Below are 22,642 nucleotides of genomic sequence, written 5' to 3' on the forward strand. Positions count from 1 at the left end.
TCCTATTATAAAAATGCCCTGCAATAATGATTTTGTTTTAGAGGCATTAACAGAGCAGACTTTAGCTGTCTCTCTTTTTTTTTGGGCAACTTTTCCCCTGGTGCAATCATGAAGAAAGAGAGCTGATTATTTTTATTTATTTTTTTACTGCCTGCGTTATTTATAGACTGTAGACAGCAGGGGGTTCGACACATCTGCTGAAGATCAGCTAGACTGCGGGGTCACCCCAAGGTTAGCTTCTTCAATGGCTGCCTTGATTGGTTGTGGCTGGCTCTAATGAGCGAGTGGAATTCTTATGACCCCACCCCCCACCCCCCTCCACTGGCTAGAGCTAGACCATCCCCTTTTCCACGGCCATTGTCACCACCACCGCTTTGTCCTTCTAGTCTGCTTCCAACACCCCTCTCCTCCACCCCCACCCATTTGTCTGTCTGGGACTTTTTGTAAACCTGCCCACATGATCACGTAATAGCCAGGCATTCTTTTGAATGAGAGAGAAAGCGAGCAGGAGAGAGATAGAGATGTGAGAGTTGCTGCAACACCATAGCTAGATTAAGAGTCTGTGAACATGAAGTGAAGTATGCGGGCTGTTGTGGCAGGTCTACGAGCGTGCTGGTAAAAGTTAATTCTCCCCAGGGCAGCTCCCAGCTGCACTTTCCCTTTCTCCCTTCTTCTCTTTGCTAATGCACAACCTAACGGTCCTGAACAGCACTGTCAACTCCAACTCCAATGTCACCTGCTCCTGTAACTGCACCAGATCCCAGCACCAGGGGATGGAGATATGTAAGTAATGCAGAAACTGCAGATAAAGCTTTTTTTCCCTCTTGATCTTATGTGCTGGCTTATTTTTTTTTTTTAAAGAGACAGTCGTATGTAGATTTTATTTGAAATGTTCTTATTGATTATGTTAAATCTATTTAAACTCAATCAATAAAAATCAATAGTGCATGCACTGTTAAGTGATCTAATTATGATGTCTTTAAATGCCAGTTCAATGTTGTTTTTTATTGCAAAGAAAAAGTGGTATCGCTAAGGCAAGTTTCAGATACGCTCAATGCGTTTATTAAACGTCAGTTAACCTTTCTCTCTGTTTCTGAAGTCAGATATAGACCCGATACTGGCCCTAGTTCTGTATTAAAACTACTTTGATGTAGTCTTTATCCATCCAAATCATTTGGCTGTGCCATTAAGCTCAGTTCAAGCATATATATAACAATTGAATGTTAAAATACACATTTAGGTCTAATGTAAAGAGGTATAAAGTTGTTACTCTGGTATGTGTTTGTTGTTGGACAAGGTAATAAGAAAAAGAACATCTTTCAACCTTCCCTCAGTCACCTACTCTGCCATTTGGTGGGATATTTAAAAGGGCATTTAAATTAGGCTGCCTGAGCCAAGGCTAAGGACAAAGGAGGAGGGAGGGGGTAAATAGTTAGTGGGACGTAAGGAGACACTGTGACTGGGACAATGCTGTCTCTAGTCAGTAGTTATGATAAATGGCAAAAGAGGCATACAAAGGTGAATTAAAATTAAAGAGAAACACTGTTGGGGGTTATTAGATTGCATTGGTTGGCAGATGTTTGCCTATTTATTCCTTTATGTTTTTTTTTGTTTTGTTTTAAATATGTACAGGAAAATGTCATTAAAAAGAGATCATAAATAAAATAATACATGAAAAAAGTGTACCCTGCATGGGTTGTGCTTCCACACTCTGAATGCAACATTGGCTTTAACCTTGAAAAACTATCTTCTCTTGACCACTGCCTTTCCCTCCTTGATGGTACTTGTGTCTCTTGGCTAAATGAGCATTCTGAAACCTACAAAAGAGGCAAGTGTGGGAACCTATCCATGTATAATTTTAATAGCATAGGGCTTTATAGAAAACACCTTGGTAGTTCTTCTTGAATAGAAACATACAAATACTACAGAGAAACTTGCAATGTACCTGTTTTTCTAAGAGGCTCTATATCTTTGAGTTTAGCGTATTGCTTAATGAGAAGAGGTATTGCTGCAAATTCAACTCAAGGCGGCTGGGGTAGGGTAGTGCACAATTTATATATTGAGGTTCTATATTAACTGTCAAACCCTTAATTGAAATATACCTTTTGTTTTGTGTCATCCACTTATTGTGGTAGCTGCTGTCTAAAATGCTACAGGCCATATTTCCCTAGATTAAAAGCAATTTGAAAGAACAGTGATAATCTGTATTGTTTTAACACTCAGAAATACAGTTGTAATATTTTTGTACCATTTCATTTTCAGAATGTTCTCTGCATGTGTTTTATAACTCATTTTCTACCTGCTTAAGTAAAACAAAAGAAATGTATTGTAGAAGGTTATTAGTAGCCGTATGAAAGTATGTATGTAATCTTCCATAATAAAAAAAACTGCATAATAATTTAAAGCCTTGTTATCCAGAAATAAATTAAGTAGTGTATTTGTGTTTTTTAAATATCTGTTTCAAATAAATAGCTTTTTTTATTTAAAATATTAAAATCAAGAGCATAAACCACAAATGTTTATAATAATTGAATTTGCTTACAGTAAAGCTCTGTGTTGTCCAGTTAAAAAAAACAGCAACATAGATTTCAGAGAATTGTCTCAGCTTTTCTATTGAAGGTTTCATATTTTTGTGATCCTCTTTTTTAATAAAATAACTTTGCATAGAAGGCCAGTGTAAGCACATATGGAATGGAATTACAATGTTGTTGTTAGCACTGGTTGTCATGTAATAAGTAGATAAGCCAAGTCACATTCTGTTATTAATACTGTAAAAGCAAAAGAAAAACAAAGGGAATAAAGCTTAAGGTTGAATACATGTCTGATAATAATGCTTTGGAATTAAAAATGTATTATTTTCTTATATTTACGTTCTATAATGACTGAAAAACAAATGCAGATTTATATTTTTGAAGTTGATAAAAGTTAGTACATTGTCAGGCCCATAATGAGAAAGAAAGGTGTAAATCGTGAAAAATAAATTTGCTGTGTCATTTTAACGATACAGTTAACATATCTGTGATAGGATCTTCACAATGTATCATAAACATTTTACAAAGCTCATCATCCTTTTGTGGCAGTAATTTTACCATTGTCAAAGTCTTGTATCATGACATTTGCAGTCAAATTTGCGCCTCTAGCCATATCAATGATACAGATTACACGTGTCTTTACAACTGGTGCACAGCTGTATTCTATTATTCTCACAAAATGTTTTATGTAGGCATTTTCCTTTGAAATTTAACCATTTACTGCAAATTGTTTTGACCTCTGCCTGTAACAGTTTATTGAATGTTTTCATCGAAAGTGTATTCCATAGGTAGACAAACATTATAAAGCAAGGAGGACCTCTGGATTATAGCAGATAATACAAGTGGTTTATAATTACATACAAATATTACATTGAGGCCGTGTAGCTTACTAGCATGGAAGCCAAGCCTTACTCCTAGACAGCTACATTGTCTCCTACACCAGCATCCGTGCGCTTAGATGTTTAACATATGAGCACCTAAGGAAATAATAAGCTCATTTATTTGTTTATTATTTTCTGTGGCAGTCCAGTATTTTCTGTTCTACAGTTTAATTCTGCTGCGGCACAAAGAGGTGAATTGCAATGCCTTCAGTGCCATGTAGAGCACTTCTTTTGTTAATAGAAATATGGAAGTCATCAATTCTTGATATATCAGGAATTAGAATACCGAGGACAATACAATGTCTGAACAAGCTTGCATGAAGTTTAAATACTACGGTAGTGTATCTCTATTAAAATACATGTAGGATTCTCTGTTATTTTTCTATTACTTGAATGTGTGGTGTAGTATTCTTAAATGGTTTCTAATTTTGTAACACAAGCAGGTTGTGTTTTAATCAGTGTTATCATTCTAAGCATGCTAAGGTACAGTGAACCCTCTTATAAAGACTGATTGAAGATAGGTCATTGCTTCTCACTGGATGTATGACCTCAAGTCAACCCAGCTGTGAAAACAGTTCCCTGGTATAAATCAAGGAAGTGTGAGGCAGTCAGGCAGCCCTTTGATACTAACTACGTTATTCCTTTTGTCTACCAAGGCCAAAGAAGTGTGAGTGTGCAGGGGGTTGAAACTAGACGTTTACTGATACGAAATGACAAACTTGACTTTATTTTACTCATTGTCTTGCACTTTGTCTCCTTGTTTAACAATTTCACTTCTGAGCTGATTCCAACCAGCTTAATTTCTGCTGTACAGTATGTACCCTTACATGAAAACAAAGTAAGCAGACAAGTCTGAATTTAATGTTTTTTGCTTGTTTTCTAGGGTCATTTTTTTTTTATTCTGCAAAACAGTGTGATGTTTCGGGTGACAGTTTTTCTGTCTGAAAACACAAATTCCCATATGCTCAGTTCTGAGCAATGCCACAGATTCTTTTTTGTTTGTTATTTTCTTTATGAAACTATAGGTGTTGATTATCATACTTATCCAGTGGCAGAGAGGGCAATAGAAATTCACCCGCATATCATTATATGTCATATGTCATCTTCTCTATTTGGAAAATGTATTAGAAATGTCTGTCATCATTAACGATGTCAGTGTCTGGCTAGCCAAACAGATGAAGTTGGTAGACAATGTCTGCACGTAAACTATGTCCTCCTTTTTGTCTCAGTAAGAATGTCAGTTGAGGTTTTTCTTGCACTGTAGAAGGATTTTATTAATACACCCACCCCAAACAATTTAAGTTACAGTATTATAAATGTAATTTTAAAAATATAAATGGTAGACTTTCACAACAAACTTTAGTTATTGATAGGCTGTTTGTCTGTATGCCACACAATGTATACATCTAGTTTTCTCATGTTACCGATTGATCTAAATGTACAGCCATCGTGGGAGATGTATGTCACTGACACAGTAGTTTTCATGGACAAAAATTAACATAAGCCTATAGTAAATAAATACTTAACACTGCAAATGTACAATCATTCTAAAACAATGAATGCTCCTTAAATTTTCTAAAAAAAAAAAAATAAGAAAACAAAAAAAATAGGAAACATCTAACAAAAGAGTTTATCCCTTTACATAATACAAGAAACAGTCATTCGGTTTTTTTGGAAACATTGTAGAGATGCTGGGAATGCTTCAAAATCCAATTTCTGCAGTTGCCTGTGTATGTGACATATCTAGAGAGGATAGTAAAATATAAACCAAAATACACAACCATATGTGCCAAAATAAAATGTTAATTTTTAAAACCTTATGTCCAAAGTTGTCAAACCGTGCTGCAGGGGGAGAAGGAATGCAAAATACTCACGGAAATATAATTTCACTTGATGTATTGAAGATATCTGTGCTATGAAACCGCTACATTATGACAGTGACGTGCCTTCAGCATGCTGTTTGCTGCAAAGGGTTATTGTCATATTCCTGTCACAAAAGCTGTCATTTTTGTTGAAGCTTCAGTTCAACCCACTTTGTTTCCCCCTTGTAACTATGTGAATGTGCTTAATAATATTTCTTCACTTGAAGAAAACCGAGTTGGTAAAGTTAAGTGCTGTGCAGCCGATTTATTCCCCAGTGACTGTGAAAGCTGCTAATATAAGTGGGTAAACTAATTGGTAGCGTCTTCACCATAAAACAGTTCAGCTTGCGTGGCAAGTGTAATTTGAGTGTACATTTTTAGAATGTGTGGGCTTTTAAAAGCCTAGTTTTAAAACAAGGATACAAATCACAAGGAGCTAGGCAGTATGTTTGTTTTTTTTTTTTTTCTTTCTCCTGTCTGTATATGTGTACATATACGGTTGTCTACTTTGTGTGACTTGGATGGTTATTTAAGTGCTTATTGGGGCTAAAAGGGATTAGACAGGCTAATTACTCCCTGAGACTAAAAGTCTTATTTCCAGGGAGGTCCTGGATAATGGTAACAGTGCTGTGTAGTTCATTGTAATAAACGCAAAGTTTGTTTTTCACAGGCAATATTTATTAACTTTTTTTTTTTTTCAAAACTCAAAAAAAGAATTAGACACCTAAGGTCACACCAGGAACTATTAGTAATATTTATTTTAACAAATTGGTAATTCTATGGTGAACTGGTATGGAAAGATGAATAACATAATAGATGGACAGATCTTTAGCAGTCCAAAAGCTCAGTATATAGTCCCATGACCTCTGTTTCTTCCTCTTTGCATGTTTTAATGATATACAGCCTTTGTCCTTTTCTGACTGCCAGAGCAGGAAAAGCAGTCTCCACAGTGTTATGTGAATAGAGCAAAGAGCTCACATGAGGATGCAGAAGTGTTTTTGCTAGACACTAGTCCAACAAAAGCATACACAGAAAGCAAAAAAAGAAATGGAAATTAAAATGCTATAGTATTTTAAGTACCTCAGCTGATGTACAGTACTTGCTGTCACATATAAACTGTATAGACAGGGAACTTTAAACAGACAATAAAATATGATTACAAATAAAGAAACTTACCATATACGGTACTGTAGTAAAGAACATATCTTTTTTAATTCAATCTGTTGTGGCTTTTATTGTTTAAGTTTTTACGCCAGTTGAAATAAATACTTTTAAATTGCTGAAAACATCTGTTACTTGTTATATTCATGTTAGCTCTCATGTCTAACAAGCATGTTGTCAATTTGTACTAGATCAAATGCTCCAGGAGAATCAAAACCCTAATCCTTTAAATTTTACCCCAAACCTTTGAATTAATTCTAACCTGAAAGTCACTGTCAGGATGCAAAATTGCTGTTCCGTCCACCTTTGACCTCAGTGTGAAAGAGCAATTGGCTTGGAATCAAATTGAAGGATGCACACTGATGAGTGCAATTACTGTGGTGATTGAGAGTAATTGGACATTCTAAATAGGGGGAGAATTGGAGGTAGAAAATAAATGAATTAATTAACTGTAATGTAGCAGAAAAAAGTAAAACTTCAAAAAACTAATGAAATAGCATAAACAGCATAATATACACTTTATATTGTACATTTCTGGTTCTTCTTTTGACTTCCATTAGTGCAAACCAGTCTTCCTGTTATATCCGATCCTGTCTGTAAGATTGCTAGAATGAGTGGAGACAAAGATGAAAGAATGAGGTGGGTTTAGGGGTTTGATAATATGTCTGGTCTGAAAGTGCGCCAGTATTTGAGAATGCAAATCCCTCAGGAAAGTGATAACATTCTGCTACGACAGTGTAACAAACATGTAGCGAGATGGATGTTGTTAAACTGACTCTGCTTTTCATTTTTTTCTGTTGTGAATATAAGTCTCACCTTTTTCTCACTCTATTTTGATAGTACCTTTTGGGTTGTGTGTGTTTCCATGTAGTTTTATTTTAGCCAGAGAAATTCTCCTTCCAAATGCAAATTACCTAATTAATATTAAAATATGCGAGGGCGTATTTAAATTGGGCACGTGGGGTACGGCTAGCTTATTAAAATCTTTTGCGTTTTTACAAAGAGGGGGTGGTAACCTATCTAGGGCTACCTGGATATTTAGTGAGCAAGGCGTATAAGGGGGTAAGTGTGGCATCAATACAATAGAGGTGTCCCCATGCATTGTGTATTGGTTATAATGGGCTGCACTTTGGGGTGCTGCTGCTTGTGGGGTATGGCCTGCTCATTAAAATCTTTACTGTTTATGTAAAGTGGAGATGATAACCTATCACACACCAAAATATTTAGTGAGCAAGGTGTCTAAGGGGGTAAATGGGGCAAAACAAACAGGGAATATATGGGGTACCGCTATGCTGCTGATACAGATTTTTTTTTATTAATATTTTTGTTTTTCTTGAAAGAGGGAGAAATTATCTTTTAAATGGTACCAATATATTTATTGAGCAAGATGTGTGAATGAGTTAAACACACACAGAAAAACGACACGCTGCTTTGTCAGCTATACCGCGAATAAGGAACCGGGAATAAGTAACCAACTTCCAGGTGGTAGGAAATCATACCAGTCAAAATGAAAAGAGCAATCTGGGCCAGCCAAAGCGTGAGTGACGATTCTGACAGTCTGTAGCAACACAAAAACATCAGACCTACAAAAGAAAGTCTGCGCCAAGCCCAAACTAAATCAGCAAACTTCTCATCAGCCAGGATCTTCAATATCTGGACAAGAGCACGAAACTCCCGCAAGTATTAAGTTGATTTACTGATTGGTGGAGTAAACAACAATATCTGGACTACAGAGAAATATAAATAGCTGTTTTCGAACGGTTCTGTCGTGAAGCAAATAAATTAAATACTGTCTAAGGTGTTACATAAGCCCCTCGGTGGGTAGCAGGTAGTATAATCCCGTTTAACAGCACCCCAAAGCTTGAACAGTAGTCACTAAAATATATATATATATATATATATATATAAACAATTATCTGTTATTAATTACTGATTTTCTCCAAATATTGGAACGTCCAATTATTATTCAACTTGGCTCACTGCTGCAACCCCTGAACTAACTCAGGAGAGACGAGGACGAAACGAGTGCCGTCATCCATCTGCTTTTTTCACGAGCGCTGGAGGACCACGCAGTTCTGAATTGTCTACAGACAGGCCTGCATCCGCCCGGCCAACCACAGGGGTCGCTGGTGTGCGTTGAGCCAAGGACTCTCCAGTCAACCTAACCCCTCCCCCGCCTGGGCAGCACTTGGCCAATTGTGTGCCGCCCCCTGGGAACTCCTCTCCACGGTCAGCAGTGGCATAGTTTAGATTCGAACTGGCAGTTTCCAAGCTATGGGGCGCATCCTGCCAGGGTAGCATAAAGGAATATAGAAAGCGTCCTGAGGTCATCGGATGATTGTAGGGCATTTGCCATTTACTCCCACCTTTCAGTTCCAGAGCTCGGCAACTCAATGAAATCAAGCCACCCTGTCCCTAACCCAACCCCAACCCTAACCTTAAGCAACCCCTGCCCTAAAACCTCAAACCCAATACCTAACCATTAAGAATCATCTGATGACCTCAGGGCACTTTCTAGGGGATATTCCTGTGTGCTGCCACTTTGGGCAGAGTGACTTTGTTGGATGTGCCACTTGGGAGCCCCCCCCCCCCCCAAAAAAAAAAAGATTTTTAAATATTTAATTTATTTAGACCTTTTATGATGCATAATCTAAAAACAATTGACAGTAAAACAATGTATTTATTTATTTCATTAGAACACTAACAAGCCCTTTTTAAAAAAGCTTAATAACTTATTGTAGATGGCATTTAAAAACGATAAATGTGGTAAAATCATCCAACCACCCTGTGGAAGGGTGCCCCACCCCTGTGCGTATTTTATGTTTTGTGTTTTCTGTTGTCTGTTATATGTATTATTGTAGTGGTGCACGGAGTGTGGGTTATGTAGCACAGGGTGTAGATGTAAAATGTATATTTGTATTTAGGCACGAGGATTGCACGATTACTTCATGTGCGGATTAAAATGGGTATTTGGAGGCACAGGAAGTACACAATTTGTCCACATGCAGACTGTGCTGAGATTCAATTGAATGGTTGATTAGCAATCGAGTCTTGGCACAGCTGTGTAAAAGAATGACTGTTTCACACACACGGGGTTGGGTGTACAGTGAGGAGGTACCGGAGAGAGGAGAGAAACAGGAAAGAAAACAATTGCTGCTCATGCTGGTTCAACACCAGCACGATACTTGTTTGGTTAAGTGTTCGTTGTGTTTTGTTTGTCTGTTTATTTTGGCCAACGCGCCATTTTATTTTGTGTTTTGTTTTGTTCAGTGTTTCTGTTTTATTAAACCTTTTTATTTTTTCTTTTATAATAAACCGGTGCATCAGTGCATTTATTCATACCTTACAGTCCTGACTGTCTGTGTTTCTTCCTGGTCTGACATCACCACCCCCACCCCCGGGATTATTTTTTTTGTGCATACCGGTATAGTGTTAGAAAGTGGTACGTGTCAGAATGTGGTGCGTGTACAAAAACGTGTGTAATGTCAGAAAGCGATATATTGTCACATTGAAAGTGGTACACTGTCAGATTTTGGTACAGGTGCAATCAATTGCAATCTGATATTATTTCAGAAAAACATCTTTTAACTAAACTTTTGTATTTAAATAAACAACATATAATAATCTCCTCATCTTTTTTCTTCCATTCTAAAAACTGGGGAGGGGGGGAGGGGGAAGCACGGGCGAGTGCCTCGTCATTTTGGCAAAGGTAATTAAAATAATGCAACATATTACTTGGTAACATATAACAATCATTATTTCTGGTAATATGTTCTCAGGGAAATCTTTTTTTTTCTTTTAGCAATGTAATTGAACAATTTGTGAAGTATCTGTTCTGTTTCTGAGCATGTCCTCACTGTATGGGCTGTTACTAGAAAAAAAAAAATTCTGAGTCTGATTGCATTGGTTTTCCATGTCATCTTAATGGCATGCACAATGATAACACAGCACTCAAATGCAATGTGATTGCAGGTTATGCTGTGTAACTTTATCAGACCATTTTAAAAACGATGGGCTCAACACAGTTACTCAAAACAGTAGCGTATTTTAGGTAACGCCACTGTTTAAATATTCAATTATGGCCAAACCATTTTAGTTAAAGACAAAAATAAATAAAATTGGTATTTTGATTGATTGTGTGGAATGTGACCAGGTGGTGATTTGAATGGTTAATTTTCAATCAGCCCCTGGCCACATGGTATAAAAGAACAAAGGAATGTTTGTTTGGGAGAGTGAAGAGAAGTGCCGGGATAGCCAAAGCTTGGGTGGTGCAATATTAGTCTCTTTTCAGAAAAGAACACCAGTATAGCTCTGCCAGTCCACATGCGTGGCAAACTGCTAATCAATTCTCAATCCATGTTTTCCAACAGGTGGTGTTTTGTTTATTTTGAAAAGTTTTATAGTGTGAGGTGTTTTTGTTTAAAACCTTTATTTTGTTCCTGTATTTTGTTTATTTGTTTTGGTGTTAATTAAAAGTTTCTGAGTCTGGGTACTACAAGGGTGCTGACCAGCTTTGACCTGGGGGGCTATACCACAGAGGCTCGCTGTTAAAGATATTGGTTTTCTAAAAGTCCCTTTCTTTAATGATTTCAACAATGGTGTTTAGATCTGCCACTGTTTATTTTAAAGAGGCCTGTATTTTAAACTCTGTCGGCTGCTGTTGACTTTCCATTCTCTTTCTCTTTTGTTTCAGCTGAACTGGAGTTTGTTCAGATAATAATTATAATTGTGGTGATGACAGTAATGGTGGTGGTGATCATCTGCTTACTGAACCACTATAAACTCTCCACGTGGTCCTTTATCAACCGACAGAGCCAAGGCAGGAGACAAGAGGAAGCCTTGCAGCCAGTAAGTCAAGTCAAGCGCACTTTATTATGTATTCATGTCCTTATTTTGTGCTTTCATGATTTTTTTGCCCTTGGCCTAGGTTGCCCTAAGATTAACTTGTTTAATTCGTTGGGGCTTATTTTTGTCTTTAACAACCCCAGAGGAAAGCTGCATTTTTCTTTCTTTATTAGAGCTAATTGGCTCTCTCATAGGCAGTCCTGACTGTATCTACTATCCATTTGGAAAGCCTCTGTTTAGACAGGGCTTGACCATGGGACTTTGCCTTATAGCAGACAAAAAATAGTTTGGACTGCCTCCAACTTTTCATCCTGTCAACGTAATAGGCCTGTAACAAAGGGTACATTTTGACCTTCGAAGGTTTGGAGCACATTACCACAGGAAGGTTTGAACCTTCAACGGTACTAATCTGCATAATTTACTGGTGACGTCAACATAGCTACTTGTTTATATTTGATTGAAAATCCTATTATTTTACAGGTAATCCATATAAATGCAATAAAGCATTAACATGTTATATAAAACAGTAATCATGTTTTTATAATTTAAATAAAAATACACTGTTTATTTACATGTAATTGATGCTGCTTGTGATATATACAGTAAGCTTGCATTGCAGCAGCACCAACTGCAGCGGACTGAGGCAAAACAAAGCTTTATTTAACAGTCACCGTTCCAAGCAGGTTATCAGTCGCAGTCACATTTTACTACTACTAAAAATATTAATAATAATATGAACTTACGCTTGTCATGTGACCCCGGAGATGGTTGTGTCTCCATGGTACATCAACAGTCGCTTGCACAGTTTGCATTCTACTTTTTTTTGGTTGTCTGGGCATTTAACAAAAAAATCCCAAACAGCAGAGGAATTTCTTTCAGTATAGCTTATGGTATACAGTGCTTTGCTGTCGAGATGGCGAATGAAGAAAATAAAGGTTTGCCTCTGGATAACACGACCTGGAGCGGGCGGACGCTGCTCAGTTTTCGAAATTAAAATTATTACCGTATATTTTGTATATTTCAAACATATTCTACCATAGCACTTCTCTTACACTGTCTTGTACACTAGGTACTCAGTACATATTTTACTGAAGCACTACAACTGCTATAGGTACCCACTCCAGTGCTTTGGCATAATATACCCTACTTCATACTTTGGTATACTATACCATATAAAGTTGCTACATATAAAGATTTGGTAGCGGATTTTAATAACAATTTTTGTTTACGTAATATGCATTATACAAATCAAAAGATCAAATTTTGCACATGAGTGACATTTAATGTGTGATTTATAGTACTCACACATTGTCAAATGGTTTCTGTTAACAGAGAAAAAAAGAATTAAACACACAGTGCACGAATGCCATCTGACGAACCTTCGAAGGTTTAAAACTACCTTCGAATTCCTGGCTAGCGAACAAACCTTCTAACACAGCCCTACAGTGTAATACGCTAGTGCCTGCACAGGACAGAGCGTATGGAGCTGCCTCTCTCTGTCAGACTGGAAAGGAGGGGGATGGAAAGCCTCCAATTTCACAAACTGGTCATGAAATCCTGAGATAGTTTTAGGCAAAAAAGCAGGATTGGTACGAAGCGTAACCTTTTGTAGAACTCTGATGTTTTTGAGTCCCAATGGGGCCAGGATAACTTCTATGCACTTTGAAAAGGCACAGGTTCTTCCTGTGCACTGGTTTTATGGGGATGTGGAAATAGACGTTGTCGTCTGGCCTGATTGACTGCAACAACTGATGTGTTGTCAACATTTTGAATCTCCTTCGGCTCAGATACAGGTCGACCTGGCCCTTTCCTCTCTCTATGTCCTCTCCCACTCGCCTCGCCCCTCTGGACGTGGTGGAGGAACAGGACTTCTGCTCTCTCCCTCCCTGCTCTTTTCTGCCCCCCTGCTCTCTCCTGTCTCTTTGTTAGCACCTTTGAGTTTCACGCTGTTGAAATCACCTCCTCCTCATTGTTTTCTACCACCCTCCTGGACCCCTTAGTCGCTTTCTTGATGAGCTTGACTTCCTCCTCCCCTATCCCTCCACCCCTGTTGTTCTACTAGGTGACTTCAACATCCACATCTCCAACCATATCCATTCTACTGGATTTCTTCCCCTTCTTCACTCCTTCACCTTCTGTCTCTCCTCGTTCCCCCCACTCACTCAGCAGGCCGTCAACTGGACCCCGTCTTCAACAGGGACTGCTTTCCCCCCTCCCTCTTGGTCACTCCTCTCGACATCTCTGACCACTACTTTATCTCCTTCTCTCTGTTGCTCCCACCCCTTCCTGCTCCACTGACACCCTCTGTCACCTTCCATCGAAACCTCAGTTCCCTCTCCCCCTCTGTCTTCTCCTATGCTGCTCTCTCACACCTCCCCTCTATCGACTCCTTCTCCCAACTCTCTGTAGACTCGGCTACCTCCACCCTCTTCTTGTCACTCACCTCCTGCCTCAAATCCCTTTGCCCTCTAACCCCTCGACCTGCCCGCCTCACCCCGCCCCAGACATGGCTCTCCTCCATGTGCAAGACTCGCCTTGTCTTTTCCCTTCCTCATTTCTCCCATGTTACATTGCTCCTCCGATCTCTACACTGGCTCCCTATCGCTGCTCGCATCCAATTCAAAACTCTTGTACTCACCTATCGCTGTCGTGACCTTTCTGCTCCATCCTATCTCCAGACTATCATTTCTCCCTACACCCCCCTCGCCCCCTCTGCTCCTCCACGACGGAAGATTAGCTGTACCCTTGCCCTTCAGTGGTGGAACGACCTACCCACGGATATCAGGACTGCCCAATCCCTGACCACCTCCAAGACACACCTCTGCAGACAACATCTGTAAACACCACAACTCTCGACCATACTGGACTATATGGCACCCAATTGTACCAGTACTTGCATCAGCTTGTACTTGCACTGACCTGCTCCATACCTTACCACATTCAACTACTGCTCCTAACTATAACTACTTACCATATCTTGTATCTGATTTTACTCTTATAGGTAACAGTACTTAGGTTTTTTGTAATTGCTCTTACTTGAAATCATTCTTATCCATTTATCATACATGTTCTTACTGGACTTTACTCATAAAAGCAATATTTACTATAAATTTTAAATGCTTTTAGTCAAACTCACTCTTACTTACTTATTCTTTATTTTGCTCTTACTTAAATTTGATCTTATTGTACTTTCATAACTGCTCTTACCTGTATTACGATATTCTGTAATGTGATAATTTATAATGTGATAACTTGTAATGTGATATTTTATACTTCAATACTTTGTACTGTGATACTTTGTAACAATTGTAAGTCATCCTGGATAAGGGTGTCTGCTAAGAAATTTTTGTGGGCGGTACAATCATTGATATTTTTCCCGAACGATTATGTTACCAATTAATCGATTGCTATTTGGAGGCTCAACTGACAGCCCTAGTACCCACACGAGACTGAGGGAAGCCTGCTTGTTAGTAAACTAACAGCCCTTATAATGGTGATGCAAAAGCTGCCACCAAAATAGCATCAAGATGCTGTGGGAGGGATTGCAAGCCACCACCCCTGAAGCAGCCTCTTGGTCCTGTGCAGTACTGCTGAACCCAGCAGCTGCTCTCGCTACACGTGTGCCACAGCACGCAATGCTGATAAGCCTGCACGTAATCTCTCTGAAAACAGAAAAATATAATGAGAAAAGAAAAATATTTCTCTCGTACAATAATACAGTAATACAATTACTTAAATTATACAAACCATCTTGTAATATTGGCCAAAGCCAAAACGAGAATAAAATAACTCCAGCCGGAGCTATCGCATCCTGGAGAACACAACGTCAGCCGACTTATGTTGCTTGTTCCATGGGAAGGGGAGACTCAAGCCACTGGCTTGACGCAGGGCACAAGGCCGCAGTGGGATGTAACATAAAACAGGCTGTAGTGCACAAATATGTGTAATTAGTAAAACTAATGCAGCAGTTATTTGTAATATCACATATCATTTGTGTAAAATACAATACATGTGAACATTTATACCAGAAAAAGTAACAAGCACTCTCCTGTCAGGTCAGTTCTTGAAGGGAAAAATGGTGCAGAGTTCTGTGCGTGCAGTCCTTTATACCCTTGGGGGCGGGCATGACTGCGTCACAGAGGTTTGGGTGAGCAGCTTTGTAATATCTTATTCAGGTTTCGGGTCTTAAAGAGGTTAATACCCATTTTGTAATGGTTACATTTCGCACTTGAAAGGGAATCACGCGGATAATTGGACATGCGATTGTTTGACATGCAGTTGTTTGGAGTTCTACTGTATTAGCAAAATTGTCCAATGAAATTGACAGTATATTTTAGCTGCATTTATTTTTTTGTTCTTGCCTGTATTATGGGATGTAGAAATTGTTTCTTCACAATATTGCCCCAAATCTTACCTGTTGTGCTTTTCCATTCGCTATGTAGGTCCTGTGTATTTAAATAATTAAATCATGTCATTAACATTTTTGTGTCTCTTTAGTTTATTTCTGACTATACAAATATTTTTAAAAAGAAAGGTTAATATTTATTTGATTTAAATGAAGCCGGTATTTAGATGCACTGCTGTTATGATCAATTCATGTCAATTAGCCATGCCAACTACTGTACATTGATAACTTATGATAACAAATATGACATTGCTTATTATTCAAATACCTGGGACATTACATCAGCTGTGGAACTAACATCATATATGTGGAATGTATTGAAATAAAAGATATCCCTTACAACTGTGCTGAACATGTTAAAACGGTCAAAACAAAACCAGCAATAGCATGACTGGTACAAAAGGTATTTAATATGCTCCAGCCTCTGTGGAGACCAAACAGCTTTGTAGTTAGAATATAAGACATGGATGATGGTTTATTAATTGCTGATTTTAGATTCTCATTAAGTCCCTGATAAACATGTTTAGTCTGAGTTGTAAAATATGTCATCTGCATGACCTTAATGTCTAAAATATGTGAGGTAGATCTCTTTTACTTTCATTCAAATCACTTATCATCCAGTTAGACTGGTCAAAATTCCTGTACATCTTATCCTATGTACAGATGCCATCCCATGTTTTGAGAACTATAGCTGATAAAAAAAATAAAAAAATTAACTGTTCTATTCATTGTGTGTTGTATGTTGATTCCATCAAAAGTCATCATCATCGGTTTGTTTTATGCACAAAAAAGAAGCATTTTGGGGTTGGGAAGCTTAATAGTTGCCTTTGGAGTAGTGCACAATAGAAAGATACTAAAGAGTGTTAAACTACATAAATTCTACTGTTACAAACAATTGTAATTTCTCTTTACCAGGAGGGGTGCATGTGGCCGGCAGACAATACAGTATCACAACAAGGTGCTTCAGAGGTAAGAGCTATTATAGCATGGACCACATTGGTATGTAGAATGACCCACATCGGATTCGTTTTTCATTCTGTCTGTCAGTGTGCGCTGTGCAATTAGGATCACCTCGTCCATCAGGGTGAAGAAAAGGGGCAGGGAACTCACTTTTAAGATAGATAGAATCGTAAACATTATGCATATTAGGCACCCTCATTACCAGATGATTTTTCATTCGAAAAACAACACATCCAATGATCAGCTAGAAATGGCTTCATATTTTACCTTTAATCCATTCGTCCCTGTTGTACATCGGAGTTTGCCTCCTCCTCCACAGCCTCCACCTGTTTTTCGGCTTTGTCTAAGGGGGAGGGCAGCTATCCTGCCCCCTGTCCAAAGCTTCCCTACAGTCAGCCTTCCACTATTGGCAAACTAAATTATGGGCAGGCTACCTCAAAGGGCGAGGCCAAAGATGTAATGAAAATATGTATAATGTAGCATTTGTTGCCTAAGCTTTAATAAATATTGTCCTGACAAACAATGTACAATATGTATTTCTCCTTATCAACATAATAAATCCATAATGACTTTTGATTGAGTAATTAACTATTTTAATTTAGGATTAGGATAACTGAAATTAAAGATACCTGCTTTATTCTTGGCATTTCTGGTTTTCTTCTAGATAATGTACACACCGAGGTCGAGGGAGAGGTTCACAGCCCCTTTGTTTATGCAAAGGAGTCATTTCAGCCGCTTCCAGACCACCTACCCGTACATACAACATGATATAGACCTGCCGCCCACCATCTCGCTGTCGGATGGAGAGGAGCCTCCTCCCTACAAGGGGCTCTGCACGCTGCAGCTACGAGACCCTGAGCAGCAAATGGAACTGAACCGCGAGTCGGTCCAGGCCCCGCCCAACAGAACAATCTTTGACACTGACTTGATAGATGTTTCCATGTACAATGAGGGGCCCCATCCTCCTAGCAGCAAATTGGGCATCAGTGCAACTAACTATAGCAGTAATGGCAGGATGGAGGCCCCACCACCAACCTACAGTGAGGTAATGGGTAACTATCCAGGATCCTTGTTTTTTCATCACCAGCAAAGCAATACTCCTCCTTCGTCACAGAGGGGAAACAGTATCAATTTCCAGCAGAACAACGCAGAGAGCACAATAGTGGCCATGAAGGGCAGAGGGGGGCCGTAGAGAAAATCTGGTCTGAGAATTGCATGCATGTGCATGTATGGACTCTTACAATAGGGGTGCGTCAGCACTTCCTACACTCCTGTGCACAATTAGTCAAATATAACTTTGGTACAAAAATTAGGAACCAACCAGTTTGATAGCTAACTGAGTTTTTTTTTTTTTTTTTTAAAAAGAAGTTTGAATTATTTCCTTCAAAAGAGAAAAATGAAACACAGATAATACAAAAAATTGACTACATTGCCCTGTGAAAAAGGAAAGCAGTGTTCATATAAATTAATGAGGACTCAATCGAGTTTTGAAACAAACAAAAATCCTTTTGAGTGCCAAGATTTATAATTATGTAATAATGTGGTGATTTAATTTGTACAGACGTGCGCAAATTTGTTGGTACCCTTACAGCTCATTGAAATAATGCTTCATTCCTCCTGAAAAGTGATGAAATTAAAAGCTATTTGGGTAATGGTATGTAAAAATAATGTGATATCTTGTAACAATTGTAAGTCGCCCTGGATAAGGGCGTCTGCTAAGAAATAAATAATAATAATAATACAATATAGAGATGAAAAGAGATGAATTATTGCTTATTCTACAAAGATATTCTAAAATGGCCTGGACACATTTGTTGGTACCCCTTAGAAAAGACAATAAATAATTGGATTATAGAGATATTTCAAACTAATTAGTTTCTTTAATTAGTATCACACATGTCTCCAATCTTGTAATCAGTCATTCAGCCTATTTAAATGGAGAAAAGTAGTCACTGTGCTGTTTGGTACCATTGTGTGCACCACACTGAACATGGACCAGAGAAAGCAAAGGAGAGAGTTGTCTGAGGAGATCAGAAAGAAAATAATAGACAAGCATGGTAAAGGTAAAGGCTACAAGACCATCTCCAAGCAGCTTGATGTTCCTGTGACAACAGTTGCAAATATTATTAAGAAGTTTAAAGTCCATGGAACTGTAGCCAACCTCCCTGGGCACGGCCGCAAGAGGAAAATCGACCCCAGAGTGAACAGAAGGATAGTGCGAATGGTAGAAAAAGAACCAAGGATAACTGCCAAAGAGATACAAGCTGAACTCCAAGGTGAAGGTACGTCAGTTTCTGATCGCACCATCCGTCGCTTTTTGAGTGAAAATGGGCTCCATGGAAGAAGACCCAGGAGGACTCCACTTTTGAAAGAAAAACATAAAAAATCCAGACTGGAATTTGCTAAAATGCATATTGACAAGCCACAATCCTTCTGGGAGAATGTCCTTTGGACAGATGAGTCAAAACTGGAGCTTTTGGGCAAGTCACATCAGCTCTATGTTCACAGACGAAAAAATGAAGCTTTCAAAGAAAAGAACACCATACCTACAGTGAAACATGGAGGAGGCTCGTTATGTTTTGGGGCTGCTTTGCTGCGCCTGGCACAGGGTGCCTTGAATCTGTGCAGGGCACAATGAAATCTCAAGACTATCAAGGCATTCTGGAGCGAAACGTACTGCCCAGTGTCAGAAAGCTCTGTCTCAGTCACAGGTCATGGGTCCTCCAACAGGATAATGACACAAAACACACAGCTAAAAGCACCCAAGAATGGATAAGAACAAAACATTGGACTATTCTGAAGTGGCCTTCTATGAGTCCTGATCTGAATCCTATCGAACATGAGCTATGGAAAGAGCTGAAACTTGCAGTCTGTAGAAGGCACCCATCAAACCTGAGACAGCTGGAGCAGTTGCTCAGAAAGAGTGGGCCAAACTACCTGTTAACAGGTGCAGAAGTCTCATTGAGAGCTACAGAAAACGTTTGATTGCAGTGATTGCCTCTAAAGGTTGTGCAACAAAATATTAGGTTAGCGGTCCCATCATTTTTGTCCATGCCATTTTCATTTGTTTTCTTATTTACAATATGTTGAATAAAAAATCAAAAGCAAAGTCTGATTTCTATTAAATATGGAATAAACAATGGTGGATGCCAATTACTTTTGTCAGTTTCAAGTTATTTCAGAGAAAATTGTGCATTCTTCGTTTTTTGTGGAGGGGTACCAACAAATTTGAGCACGTCTGTATATATTTTTTAAAAGAAGTCCTAATGTTGATCATATAGTTAGAGGGAACTGCTATTTGTGAATTTGGCTGTGTTGTTCCCTCACTTGTAGAATGAGTACAGTCTCCAAAGGATGTGTCAGTGGGATCATTGGATGTTCATCTTTTTCTCACAAACAAAAAGGGATCTTTGGATCCAGCCTTTTGCCTAATAACACAAATTTGAGAAATACAGGGGCACTCGAAATGTTGATCTAAATATATTTTGTATTTTAATTTGCAATAACTTGTCAACAAAGAAACACCAACTCTCCAAGAGTCTGTTGGATGGAAAGTTGGAGAGAGGTTTAAGATGTTCTCAATTGCAACAAGCACACTGTATAAACAGGACTCTACGCAGGCTCACACTGAAAAAAAATACAATTTTGCTCAAATTTAATTGTTGATTATCTACATATGTGTTCCTTATTTTTACATAGCACTTATGCAGCTTTGACACAGTTTTATACAGTTAAACATTAACAAAATAACTACAATGGACAAGTTTTTTCCAATTGACCTGTTTCGTCACGCTTTATTTTAAGGACCGTTTTTTAGTTTATTAACTGTTAACAAACACTGTTAATTTTTAGCTTACGGTTGAGTTAATAAAAACCTGATTTAATTTGCTAAACATTAGTACAGTAACCATTTGAACTGATTTCAAGCATATGATCGACTGGGTATTGATCATCCATAGGGCTCTGGTGTTTGCAGTTTTAGCTGGCCTATATATATTATATTACTAACAGTTAACAGAAAATAAATAATGTACATTAACATGTTTATTAGCGGTTTGTTAACAGTTAATAAACAAAAAAGGCCCTTAAAATAAAGCATGACCAAATTTTTTTTTTTTTCAGTTCTTCTTTACCAAAACACAATATTTTAAATCTCCTTTCATTTTCTTAATTTTTTATTTTTTTTAAACATCAACAGAAACCGTTTATTTTGGCCAGTCTTTGTAGTTAGGTCTCTTAGAACGTTTTGAGGAAGAATGTCACTGTTTTACACAATTGGTAGGATCAAATTCTGCCAGTGTGCATCCCTCAGTCCTGATTCATATAAGATCTTCAGTTGTTGAGAAATGCAGACTACTTCAGACAGAATTCTTAATACTGTTTTGAGCTGAGAAACCTCTCTCACGCTGGGCTGCTGATACGGGTAGAAGTAACATTATTTCCACTAAATGCAGTATGTTCTGAAAAACAGTAACAATAAAAAATAAAAATGTGTTATTGAGTGTGTGTGTGAAAATAAAAGTATATTATAGACCTACCTCATAATCTAGCACCTTTGTTAACATTGTCTGCCACAGGCTGCTGCATGATTTGTCCTTGAATGTATGAGCTACAGGTATTTTGAGCCCTACCACTCATCTTGAACCTTATCTGTGTCACATCCCCCTCTGCAAAAGAAAATAAGAAAAGTTTATATTGTTTTTGTTGCAGAAAAGAATGTAGATACACCCTCTCACCTTTTGAGAACTTCATTAAAATGCTCTAGGGGGACATCCACTTCTTCAACACAATAGTCCAATAGCTGATCTTCATTTTCAGACCATGCATCATGATGGAATATTTTGAAATGCTCCACAGCCCTAGATGTCTGGTCATCAGTGTTGTCTTAATCTAGCAGACTGCCAAAGCAGGACCTGAGTTCACAAACAGCAATTGTGATGGCTGCTTTGATGTGACTTTTCAGCTTATAATGACTCAAGTCATCAGGGTTCAGGTCAGGGGATCTCCTCTTTGTGGCAATCACTGAAAACGGAAAACATTTGCAAATCCAGTATTAGAAAATAGTCTGGATTTTTCAAAGTTATAAAGAGCATTTTAAGTACAAAAACAAACTTAGAAAATGGTCAAACAAACTTCTTTAATGGATAAAGAATCCTTTAAAACATTGTGTAAATAACACTGCTATAAACAGCTTTGTGAAGCCCCCTTAAGTGTCTTAAAGCAATATTTATTGTAGTCCAAGTACTGTAACCCTAACACTAACAAACCTGAAATTTGACATCATCAGCATCACCCTGATCTTGAATGCATGTCAGAAACTTGCCATTTCACGTTTTATATGGAGAAGAGTTACAGACAAAACACACAGATATTTAAAAACATTCCCTTACTACACTAAAAAAAAAAAAAATCATAGTGTATTATGGAAACAGTTTAGATTAACGATGTGATTAATTAAATCAGAGGAGTGTGTTGTTTTAGTCAGGCATTTAAATTCCTGCGTTTGGCTATCCATAGCCAAACATATTTTATTGTAATTTTAATATTTAGTTAGGATATGTAATCAACAAATAGAAGTGGGTACCTTTTTTGCTTGTCCCTGTATGTCGGTATTGCTTGAAGCTGTAGACAAATGATCCATGTGATGATGAGTTACAGAATATTGCCCACTTTCATGAACAATGTCACCACTTTTGCCTGGTTGAAGAAATACATCCAATGCTCTCTGGATGTGTGGAACCCAGCGTGTGCCTTTTACACTGGAGGGATTGCACATTTTAACACCAAGCTGTTCTCCCAGCACATATAAAAAAATATATATATATTGTATTATTATTATTATTTATTTCTTAGCAGACGCCCTTATCCAGGACGACTTACAATTGTTACAAGATATCACATTATTTTTACATACCATTACCCATTTATACAGTTGGGTTTTTACTGGAGCAATTTAGGTAAAGTACCTTGCTCAAGGGTACAGCAGCAGTGTCCCAT

At 38.1% G+C, this 22,642-nt stretch overlaps 1 protein-coding gene across 1 annotated transcript; it reads left to right on the top strand.

Moving 5' to 3' along the window:
- Positions 1 to 385: 385 nt before the first annotated feature.
- Positions 386 to 21,918, top strand: ldlrad4a (low density lipoprotein receptor class A domain containing 4a). Its single transcript, XM_033998283.3, has 4 exons — positions 386 to 783; positions 11,129 to 11,283; positions 16,601 to 16,654; positions 17,310 to 21,918. The coding sequence occupies exons 1-4, from the start codon at positions 684 to 686 to the stop codon at positions 17,835 to 17,837; spliced, it is 837 nt and encodes a 278-aa protein (XP_033854174.2). The 5' UTR covers positions 386 to 683; the 3' UTR covers positions 17,838 to 21,918.
- Positions 21,919 to 22,642: the final 724 nt, after the last annotated feature.

The sequence above is a fragment of the Acipenser ruthenus genome, chromosome 4, assembly GCF_902713425.1.
Source record: "Acipenser ruthenus chromosome 4, fAciRut3.2 maternal haplotype, whole genome shotgun sequence".
Classification (NCBI taxonomy): domain Eukaryota; kingdom Metazoa; phylum Chordata; class Actinopteri; order Acipenseriformes; family Acipenseridae; genus Acipenser; species Acipenser ruthenus.

Excerpts from the sequence above, each read along its gene's own strand:
- ldlrad4a (XM_033998283.3), top strand. The coding sequence starts at position 684 with ATGCACAACCTAACGGTCCTGAACAGCACTGTCAACTCCAACTCCAAT. Across the intron at positions 784-11,128 it reads GCACCAGGGGATGGAGATAT|CTGAACTGGAGTTTGTTCAG; the intron begins GTAAGTAATGCA and ends CTTTTGTTTCAG. Across the intron at positions 16,655-17,309 it reads CACAACAAGGTGCTTCAGAG|ATAATGTACACACCGAGGTC; the intron begins GTAAGAGCTATT and ends GTTTTCTTCTAG.